We start from the raw sequence: 12,123 nt of genomic DNA on the forward strand, positions 1-12,123 counted from the left end.
AGCCTGTGTGTATAAGTAAGAGAGATCATGTGTGTCTGTGTGCGATTGAGAGCTGGTTTAGGTGATGGAGCATGTGAGTATGTGATTGAGAGCCTGTGTGTAAAAGAGAAAGAGAGGACATGTTTGTAAGCATGTGAATGAGAGTCTGTTTGTGAGAGAAAAAGTCAGCATGTATTTATGTGATTGAAAGCCTGTGTGTGTGTGTAAGCGTGAAAAGATAGACAGCATGTGTGTAAATGTGTAATTAAGAGCCTATATAAGTGAGAGAGAAAAAACATGTGTATATGTGAGTACTGAGAGCATGTTTGTATAGGTGTGTAATTGAGAGCCAGTGTGAGAGAGAGCGCTGGTATGTGACTGAGAGAGGAGAAAGTTCCAAGCAAACCACCCCTCCTCCTGCTAATTCAGAACAATCTCAGGACACCTGGATATCAAACGTTCCCAGGTATGAAGCAAAAAAAAATTTTGTATCCTTATTTTTCATTACTGGGTCTTTGTGTCTGCTATTTTGAAATATTTTGTTGGTATCTGGAAATGTTTTATATGAGTTTTTAATTATTGGATATTCCACTCATCAGCTGTTTCAAAATATGTTCTTTTTGTTAGTACAGTTTACTGCTGATGATTTTATATTTCTTGATTTGTTTTATAAGGATGGGTGATGTTTCTTTTTTCCTTTGTTACACTGCATACAGAGACTCTGGCTTGTTGCAGTTTCCAATTCAGTTTTTGTCTGCATGCTTCTTGTTATGCGTTTTGGTCTCTTTATTCTATGTTAGGTGAGGGACAAGCACGTGATTCAGGTGAGGTTTTCTGCTGGCGTGTAGTTTCTGTGTAGGAACTCTATAGCAGCCTGACTTGGTCCGTTTTCCTAATAGGAGATGTATTGGTGTCTTAAGGCCTGGTGTAATATTTTCAGAGACTTATTGTACTTTAAAAGTGTGATCTTACATAAAATGCACACATTTACTTGTATTTAGTTTTAAACATATTGTATGGGCTCTCATGGAATTACATTTTAAAATATGTGGCGTTATGGCTCTCTCAGCCAAAAAGGTTCCTGACCCCTGATGTAGAGGCATCCACTGAATTGCTATAAAACAGTATCTCCCTATAGTTTATTTTACTATAGGCATGGTTTTCATATTGTATGAAATTTAAATGTGCCTAATTACATTCATTTAGTGAATGAATTATTTTCTGTTTATATTCAATTAATTAATGTGTCTTGAAAGTTGTGAAGTTTCAGGCAGGAGTGCTGTCAGAGTTTGTAAGTTGGAAATTTGCTTACATTTATTTTCATCCATGGTGCATCAACAAAGATATACAAGTTTTACTGAGCTGTTGTCTTAATTCGGAAATATTTGATACCCTATTGTAAAACAGCTATTGTGGCACACCATATCTGAAAACTTTAGAATGTTTGTTAAAAAGCCAAAAACTAAAACAAATGCAAAGGATAATTGGCAGATACTGAATAACACAGTTAATATTTTATCTTAGATTTCCTTTTTACCAACCTCACAGCTTCTCTTTTTTCATGTTTTGAGTAAAAGCCAGTCCTCTAGTAGGTTAAGAATAGAAACATGATGGCAGAAAAAGATCATATGGCTCTTCACCTTCTACTGGTATGTTATGATTACAGCAAAGGGACGTGGGTCTTGTGGTATTAGACAAGGGCTTGGTTGTGCAACATAACTAAAATACCATTTCTTATAAGTATTTTTCTCCAAAATATTTGTACCATAGGCAGTTTTCATATTTCATTGAAAGTTGCTAGTTCATAGCATATTCGTTGCTGTTTATATTCATTCATGATTTATAATGTAAATTTATCAGGGTATTCTTGCTTGATATAAACTGCGTAGAGGGTATAGTCATAGGTTTTGTTGACTAGTATTGTACAGAGCTATATAGTTCAGTTCTTTTGAGAGAGCTGTACTATGCATTTTATTCTATTTTAATGTTTAATATTGATTTTTTTATTGCATTATGTAACTTACTATTATGTACTTTTGATTTCTTTAATTTTGTAACATGTTTATGTATTTATTATTGTACTTTTTTATTTGTTTTGTAACACATGTTAAATTCTGGTTTACCAGTAGAAAGGCATTACCCAGTCATCCCTTGATTTTGTACAAAGGTGCAAAGACCAGATAACTTTTCAGATTTTGTCTGCACAGTTTTGTGGAAGATATGCCCATAAGAACAGATGGGTATATTAGAATGATACTTGTACACTGAGTTGACCTTGATGTATATTATCATCACTTTTACAAAATGTTTTTTTTGCAAAGGAGCATAGCCTAATAGTTTTAAAGCTGCACAACTGCCAAAATTATTTTAGATAATTTAGCAATTACTTTTAAAATCATTTTAATTCTGTATTTTCTCTTAATTCTTGGGAAGATATTTGTTTTCAGTTGATAGCTCCCCCTGACATAACCATTCCCTACATTATGAATTTCAGTAAATTCAGTGAACTGCATATTTTTATCAGGACCTCATTCAGGCATCACACTGCATGTAAAGCTTAACCATACCATGAACAGCTGATAGGTAGATTTAGGGAATATTTTTTTCAAACAAAATGTACGGGCAAAAAATTGTTAAAATAGAAAAACATAGCAAATAAGACCTAATAATGAAAATAAGCAGTGATGAAAAGTGGCGGGATAAAATGGATGCTCATATTGAGCATCCATTTTCCTAACCAGCGCATAGCCACGTCTCCAGGGCACCTGCTGCTTTTGAGCGTTAGGGACACACAATTTGTCCTTTACGCGTTCTTTTTATCGCGGCCAATAATGTACATACTGCTTCAGGCGCCCATCGGCTATGGATGTGTGCGCATTAGGAAAATGGGTGCTCAACACAAGCGCCCATTTTACCATGTGTTTTTATTGCATCAGCCCCTATGTGTCTCCATTCTCCCATAATTTCTTTTTTCCTCAGTATCTAGCCAGACCAATCCAGATGCATGGGTTATGCTTCTTTACCAGCAAATAGAGCAGAGAACTGGTTTGCTAATATTGCTCCTTATAGGGTCCTATGCAGCACTCCGCTTGCCAGTATTCTCTGTCTCTAGCAGATGGTGGACAGGCATATCCCATGCTGTCAGTTGAGGCCTGGATTGGAGCAGTGACTGCTTCTGTGGCAAAGATATTCAAAGAACCTGGAAGTTCTGGGGCCTGTGGCTCTCCTGGGTGAGGGGATCTGACATTTGAAACGGGTCAGTGAAACAATTTGTTTCTCCTCTCTTCCTTGCCCCTTCTCTTTCTCCCTTCTTTCTGTTCCTGGTACTATCTGTGGACTCTCAGGTCCTAGCAGAATATCCTTTTGTGTGGCACTGATAGTCCTTGAATAAAGTTTAAAAAAAAAAAGAGGGGAGTTTGGTGAAGTGATCCGGGGGATACAGGATAGTGCAGAGGCAGGTTCCATCAATGAAGGACAGAGGGATAGTTGCTGGTTTTTCATTCAGTGATGAGTTAGTGGGCGGGGGGGGGAACATGATGGCAAGCCAGACCGAGTTCTTAAAATGTGGAGGCCTCTTTCATGGGTGTGGTTCTCGCTTCACTGTTTCCAGCATTTCCTTGTGCTGATAGTGCTTGGACTGAAGGAACTTAAGGGTTAGTGTCTGAGGCTCTCAGACCAATACAGGGGGCCAGTCAGAAAAGATGTTCCCGCCAGCATGCTGAAGTCTGTAATGGCAACAGTGAACATTTTGGAGCCATGTGATACTGAAGGGCTAAATGAGTCTCCAGTACTGTTGCCTGTGAATCTGAGATTTTTCTGTAGAAGGGCATAGTCCAACATGATAAAGATCATGCAAGAGACTAAATGCTCAGTAGAATCTATATGGGTAGAAATTCCATATGTATTGGGTAAGAGTATAGTAATAGGAGTTACTATCATCCACCTGACCAAATTGAGACAGATGATGAGAGTCTAAGAGAAATCAGGGAAGCTAACCAATTTGGCAGTGCAGTAATAATGGGAGATTTCAATTACCCCAATATTGACTGGGTAAATGTAACATCAGGACATGCTAGAGATGTAAATTTCCTGGATAGAATAAACAAATTTTTCATGGAGAAATTGGTTCAGGAACCAACGAGAGAGGGAGCTATTTTAGATCTAATTCTTAGGACCGCGACATCATACCATGCTCGGTCAAAATTCCTGCGATTTTGGAATTCCTGCAGAACGGCCTACAGAAGAGATTGTCTCTCAACTCCATCAAGGCACCAGTGGCCACATTGTAATGCTATGGAACCAAGAGTGAGAGCAGCAGCATAGCCTCTCACCCGGATGTCTCCCGCTTTCTGAAAGGAGTCGAGCAGATCCGACCACCCCTGAAGTGGCCGGTGCCTCTTTGGAATCTCAACCTGGTCCTAGATTTCCTAGCAGGAACCTCCTTCAGACCTCTCCATGGCCTGTCTCTCTGACTATTAACACTGAAGACAGTCTTCCTGCTGGCAGTCTGTTCAGCCCATCGTATATCCAAGCTACAAGCACTGTCCTGCCGAGAGCCGTTTCTCAGACTCACCCCGGGAACCATCCAGTTAGGCACAGTTCCGTCGTTCCTCCCCAAAGTGGTGTCTCACTTCCATCTCAACCAAACCATCTCACTATCATTGCCAGATGAGCATAAGAATTCGAAAGAGGCTCGAAGTCTAAACAATCTCAGGCGGAATCCGTACGAAAGACGGACCATCTATTCGTCCTTCACAGTGATCCAACGACTGTCGCTGCTGTTCCCCGTCCCTGACCGCCCAGGAAATGCACCAATTCAAAGAATCCAGGGGGAGTAGACACTGGGAGGATAGTGTCGGGAGTCCTCTCCTCCCTCAGAAGAGGAATGTCTTTCGACCCCCTTCCATGTCAAAAACCCCTTTTGTGGAGAAGTCCCTGGCATGTTTATCTCTGAACCAAAGCCTAGATTCTTTGAATTGGTGCATTTCCTGGGAGGTCAGGGCCGGGGAACAGCAGCGACTGTCGTAGGACCGTTTTTGCTCGGGCTCTTCCGTTGATTACTGTGGTGCCTACCCCTTCTGAGGGTAGCTGCTAGTGGTGGATTGCTTGCTTCTGACCTCAGCGATCAGTGATTGTCACTCAACTCTGTTGGAGATTTGAAAGGTTTTTGGGATTGGGAGGCCACGATGCCCATTACTCCTCTCCCTTCAGAAAGGGGAGATTTGACTGGGTTCCCATCTGGATGCACAATTGTCCACCCCTAAAAGGGGGTATCCCTCGTTCTTCGTTCCCAGGGAAGGGATGTCACTGCTTCTGACTGGCAGTTGCTTTCTGTTCCTTACGAGCTCCAAATGACAGTCATTCTAAGGCACAGCAGGTCTATTTTGTGAGGGAGTCTTTCCAGAGTAGCTCCCAAATGAACCTTAAGGGTTTCTCCCATCCTGGAGTCATCTTGATATCTGCTGAGCTCAGTGGGCCACTATGGCCAGTTATTCTCACCTGCGGGACCCAACCTCAGTGAGAAGGGTTCTAGTCCATCTAATTGGCGAGTATGCCTTTCAACCTATTGCCATATCTATAGCTGAAGTCATTGGGGGACGAGGAACGCCGCAACAGAGGCACTGCTCTTGGTTGCAATGGCTTGCAAGCTATACTTCCCCATTTTAGAGATAACTCTGCCTATGGACAGGGGAGTCCTGGTTCATGCAACAATTGTTACATTACTGGACCACGTGCTTCCTTGGGGGACATATTTATAATCTTAGGTATTAATACCTAAGCTCTGCCTAGGGTGCAGGGTGATAACTACAGCTGCACATGCTCAGTAGGGCATGTTCGAAAGTTCTAGATTCTTTGAAATCAAAGTTCAGTGCCAGGCTCCATCAGATGATGTCACCCATGTGTGAGGACACATATCTTGCTGTCCTCTGAAATTACCTGTTACAGGTAAGCAACTCTGCTTTCCCCATTAAAACACAGCAGCAGGTTTTAATTTGCCATTCAAACTTATAAGTAAGTTTTATTGCTATACATGTTAAATATTGGCCAACGCCACATCCTCATAATGCTAGATCTATCTGCAGCCTTTGACACGGTCGACCATAAATGTCTATTACAGAGATTAACTGAAATTGGCCTGTCTGGGATAGCACTGGATTGGTTCAGATCATTTCTCCATAATAGATCATTTCAAGTACACATTAATAAATCCAAATCAGAATCAAAACCACTAGAAACCGAAATCCCACAAGGCTCAGCATTAACAGCCACACTGTTTAATATCTATCTCCTCCCACTATGTCAGCTCCTCTCCAGTCTTGGCATCACATACTACATATATACTGACAACATCCAACTCATCATACCGGTGACAGACACACTAGAGAACGCACTCAAACTATCAGCTTCATATCTAAACGACATAAAAATACCTCCTAAGCCAAATGCGACTCTGTCTCAACATGGACAAGACAGAATGCATTCTCCTGCAAAGAAAAAATACCACACCCAACACAGACAGCATCATTCAAATCGACAATACTATCATCAAACTCAGTGATAAAGTGAAAGATCTGGGGAATATGGATAGACCCTGAATTAAGTCTCAAAAAACACATATCCGCAAAGATCAAAGAAGGTTTCAACAAACTTTTAACAATGAAACGATTAAAACCCCTGCTAAACCAAAATGACTTCAGAACCATACTTCAATCTCTGATCTTCACAAGCTTCGACTACTGTAACTCCCTGATGTTAGGCTTACCCAAATCAACTACACAACCCCTACAAATCTTACAGAACGCAGCAGCTAGAATCTTAACTGGTGATAAAAAAAAACAAAAAAACCAGAGCTCATCACCCCAGTGCTAAAAGCACTTCGCTGGCTTCCCATCGACAAACGGATAGAGTTCAAAGTACCGTATTTTCCGGCGTATAAGACTAGTTTTTAACCCCTGAAAATCTCAAAAGTCGGGGGTCGTCTTATAGGACGAATAATTACTGTATGTTTCACTCCATAAGACGCACTTTTTTCCCCCAAAAGTTAGGGGGAAAATGTCTGCGTCTTATGGAGCGAATATAAAAAAAATAATAAAAATCTAACAAAACCCCCCACCCTCCTGACCCCCCCAAGGCCTGCCAAAAGTCCCTGGTGGTCCAGGAGCGGTCCGGGAGCGATCTCCTGGGCTTGGGCCGTCGGCTGCCAGCAATCAAAATGGCGCCGACGGCCCTTTGCCCTTACTATGTCACAGGGGCTACCGCTGCCATTGGTCGACCCCCAGTGGACATAGTAAGGGCAAAGGGCCGTCAGCGCCATTTGATTGTTGGCAGCCAACGGCCCAAGTCCAGATCGCTCCCGGACCACTCCTGGACCCCCACTGGACCACCAGGGACTTTTGGCAGGTCTTGGAGGGGTCAAGAGGGTGGGGGGTTGTAGAAAACTAATTTGGCAGATCTTGTGGAGGGGTCAGGAGGGTGGGGGTTGTATTTAATTAATTTGGCAGGTCTTGGGGGGGCAGGAGGGTGGGGGAAGCTGAGGGATTAGTTTTAAAGGGTCGGGGTGGGTTTTTTGTTTATCTGCTCAGGCGCAGCCGATTTAAAAAAAAAACAAAAAACCCAATCGGGCCGGACGAAAAAAAACAACACGATGTGAATCGGAACCGGAATCAGAACAGATTCCGGTTCCGATTCACATCTCTATTACCGGTACCTCCTTCTCTGCCTCTCAGATCTCACACATGCACGTCTGCGCCACTTCACTGCAGTCCTCAGGAGCGAGATCTGAGAGGCAGAGAAGGAGGTACCAGTAATAGGATACAAGGGTGGGCCAGAGGGATGCGTTACCGCTCTGATAGTCTTGGAGACAGGGAGGGCTGGGCAAGCAGGGAGAGCTGACCAATCCAAGCAGGATTTGTATACAACAACCAGCCAATCGCCGGTAAGGTACATCACTTGCCGTGATTGGCTGGTTGTTGTATACTGGGTACCACATACAGTATGGTTATGTAGTGACACAGAAGAGTAGTCTTATACGGCGTGTATATCCCAAACTCTATATTTTAACTGGAAAAGTTGGGGGTCGTCTTATACGCCCAGTCGTCTTATACGCCGGAAAATACGGTACTATCCTTGCTTCACAAATCAATATATGGGAAGGAAATCGAATGGCTAAATAATGTAATCCAGCTACAAACACCACAACGGAACACGAGATCAGCTAATAAGGCCTTATTAGCCATCCCCAAAGTCGCAACAGCCAAACTCAATATGGTATGGGAGAGAGCAATCTCACTGGCCAGCCCAAATCTATGGAATACACTGCCTGAACCCCTAAGACTCCCGAGCAATATAAAACTATTAAAAAAATACCTCAAAACCTGGCTGTTCCAACAAACCTATAAAGATGGCATAGGCTAAACAATACCAACACAATTTCCTCCCATCACACTCTCCAGCTTCAGTCCCTCATACTAACTAAGCCGCTATTGTATATTGTAAAGTTCTTAGTGATCCTTTGTCTCTTTTCCTTTCCTCTTACTAAACAGAAAAAACAGATTAATCTAATCTCCCCTTTATCCCGCTCTCACATGACCTCACTGATACATTCAAATCGATCCCATTTGTTTTCATTCCATAAGATTTTTCATGACCTTAGTATTATTATTTATTGTCTGTTTTACTGTACAATTTCAAAACTTCCGAGATACTTTTGTTGTAACCCTCTGAACTGACCACAGATTGTACCCCTCCATATGTTCTTTCGTTATCCATAAAAATGTTATATGTATTGTTATACTTGTAAACCGTTGTGAACTGACCACAGATTGTACCCCTCCATATGTTCTTTCATTATACATAAAAATGTTATATGTATTGTTATACTTGTAAACCGTTGTGAAGGCCAGTACCAAACAACGGTATATAAAAATATCCAAATAAATAAATATACTGCTCTGTGCACAATTATTTATATGAATATGCATATATAATTCCTGATGCCTTGTATGTTCCTGCCACCAAGATAGTATTTATTTTACTTAACACAGAATTAATCAAATAAGTAACTTCTTTTTTTTTTTTCTAGCCCACAGAATCTTAACCAGAGAATGGATGTGTTCTATTTGCAACCAGAATGTTCAAATTCCTTTGACAGCCTGGTGTGGTATACCTCTACTTCACTGGACCGCAACACCTTGGAAAATATGCTTATACGTGTTCTTTTAGTAAAAGATATTTATGATAAAAGAGACAGTTATGAACTGGATGAAGACACAGATTAAAAAAATCACAAATCCACAGAAGAAACAGCATTAGATAGTCAAGCTGCTAGACCGTACTTTAAAAGAAAACATTTCAAGTTTACTCCTATTTTATGAGTTTTGTAGCAATGTACCCAGATTGGGTATTACCGTGTAAATAATATTTGCGTGAAAGTTGCCATTATTCTATATAGTGGTTTTAGGATACTAAACTCACACATTCAAATTCATTTTTTATTATTTATTTGATTAGGTATGTTTGTGACTTTATACATTACAAAATATGAATGAGAATGTGCCATGTGTAATTTTTTTCATGTAGTAAGAAACATCCAGATTCCACAACTCTAGTGTTGCAAGATTTCCTGTAAAGGATGTTCTAACAAGTTCTTAAAGCAGATGGTTGTGTATGGGTAGCACTACTAAAATTAGAACTTGCTGTGTCTTTACAAATTTTTTAAACAAATGTAAACTTTTTTTTTTTTTTTTACTTTTTAGTTAATGGAGCCTTATGAGGTTATGTAGAGATTCCATCTTATGTACCAAAAATAGACAAAAGAGAATGCTGTCAATATTGGTGTACTGTAATGTGAATCTATACTGGTGAAAGCAACATTTTGTTTGCCCTTATTAAAACCTTAGTGTCCTTTCCTTATTTGTGATTTGAATGTCCCCAGCAAGTAAAATGTGCATTCTATACTGGCTGTTATCTTGAAGCATAATATCTAGACATTTTCATGAGAAATTCTGTTGAGAAAGGTTTGTGTTCGTCCATCACTGTTATGAGAATATTCTCCAGAAACATGGTGAAAAGGATTAAGTATTGCTACCCTACTATTTCTTTTCGCCCAATGGTTTCTTCTTACTGGTTTGTGCTACCATCTCAGCTGCACCTGCTGGGGTTGCAGCACCATTCACATTCATCTGCAGATATCTATCTGTAATTATTTCTCCCATTTTTAAGACATCTCTGCCTCAAGCCCAATCATTGCACTGAAAATTATATAGCCAGAGGGGCCAGACTGTGGTTTCCTCCAGAACACAATACCTGTGCTAATCATTAGATGTCACCCAGGGTCTAATCATTAGGTGTCACCACTGTGCAGTGTTTTGGACTTTCTCCCTTAGGGGCTGTGAAAGTTGCCTCCACAGTACCCATCTCCAGCCAGCCTGAGGAGAAGAAGCTGGGTTCAGGAAGCAAACCCAGGTCTCTTGTATGGCAGCACCTGCAGTGGGCCATCTGGCCAGCCCAGGGCTGCCCTATCACATGTATTCTACTATTTTTATAGGGGTAGGTAACCATTGTTCCTAAAGTGCTAGAACATCAATCAGGATAGCAGGTTAACTGAGGCATATGCAAAATAACCTTTCATATTCATTGTATGCAAGTTTCTAATACATATTTTTGGGAATATTGTGAAACAATGAGCTTTGTGTAACATGGGGGAAGGGGGGGTACCTGAGTTGCCTGAACCTGATTTATACTACCTTCTATGATGACAGAACTTTATTACTGTATTGCACTTGGGCATTGTACAGGTTTGCAGCTTGGAATCATTTATATATCACCAACCTCAAAGTTATTTGACATGTAAAGTGATGACAAATCCAAAAAAACCTGTTGAAACTGACTGTAAAACTTAGTTGAATTTGCATAAGAAATCAGGACTTTTGTGCTTATTATCACTGGAAACTCTAATCGTGCTCTTCTCTAGTTCAATTAATACAGTTGGTATGGTACCTAATTTGTTGTTGAATTTAAGAGGTAACATAGCTGTGGTATGGGCCACTACAGCGTGATGGTCTTGTTGCTCTCATGGGAATCTAAATCAAATACTGGGGTAATAGTAAAAAAAAAAAAAAGGGCAAAAATCATGAATGGGATATAGGTAATATTGAATAACATTTGACTTGATACTATATTGTTTTTACCAGAGTTTTTTTCCCTTGTACTATAAATGTCATTCTTAAAAAGTTTCCATCTGAAATCTCGCTTTTTTCCCCCCACCTAAATGAAACATTACTTATAAACTAAATGCACAAGTTCTTGTTTACAAATAAGAAAATGGACCCACATTTTTCCAAAAGATGGTGATGTAATCAGTTAGCAATAAAAGCTTTTTTTTTTACAAGTATAGTTCAGCGTGGTTAGTTCAAATCTTCAAAACATTTTGAGATGTACTACTGAAAAATCTAAATCTTCACCTTTCAAAATGTTTTACAATATTTTACTGGTAACAAAACAAACTTTGGTTATTAAGCTAAATATATTATTTGTACTAATAAAATAAAGGTAAACCTTTTTAAAGAGTGGTGGTCAAGGCAATTAAAAAGATAATAAGTTTACACTTGGTAAATGAGGTCTATGTTACTGCATGTTTGATTAAATATTGCTTAGTTTTCCCAGGTAATATGCTAACAAAAAGAAAATCATATACTCTGCTCAGTCTTATTTTCTTTTTGGTTAATTACAAATTTTTGTAAATATGAAGAGAGAAAAAGAAATGTCTTTGCAGATTACTTTTAAAATGAATTGACTTTTACCTGTTTCTGCTTTGCTCCTTGGGGGTCTGAGTTTCCTGATATGGCTGCCTTAATATACGTACAGCATATTGCTGATACAACTGTAGAAATCCAGAATAGTTATCTGATCCTTTAAGACTGTTTTCTCACAATATAAAGAAAAGCTCACAAAAACTATCTTCCAAATAGTCAAGAAAATTAACACTTAATTTAGAATTGTTTAAAAATTTCTCAAGGCTTTCGTTTTAAGGAAAACAAAATCAAGAAGTTTGAACACTCAAATGTAGAAAGAAACTGTCAAATTTTATTTAATAGATGAGTTAACATAACAGTAAAATCAGCATTTGGAAGAATGGCAGAAGGT

General features: G+C 39.8%; 1 protein-coding gene across 1 annotated transcript in view; it reads left to right on the forward strand.

Annotated features, from left to right (window-relative positions):
* ZMYM2 (zinc finger MYM-type containing 2) overlaps positions 1-11,364 on the forward strand; it is a 581,711-nt gene extending 570,347 nt beyond the window's left edge. The window contains exon 25 of the mRNA XM_029602506.1: positions 9,062-11,364. Coding sequence (XP_029458366.1) covers positions 9,062-9,257 — 196 coding nt within the window. The 3' untranslated portion in view covers positions 9,258-11,364. The remainder of the gene's footprint in view (positions 1-9,061) is intronic.
* Positions 11,365-12,123: the final 759 nt, after the last annotated feature.

This window comes from Rhinatrema bivittatum, chromosome 5 (genome assembly GCF_901001135.1).
Source record: "Rhinatrema bivittatum chromosome 5, aRhiBiv1.1, whole genome shotgun sequence".
In the NCBI taxonomy this organism is placed as follows: Eukaryota; Metazoa; Chordata; class Amphibia; order Gymnophiona; family Rhinatrematidae; genus Rhinatrema; species Rhinatrema bivittatum.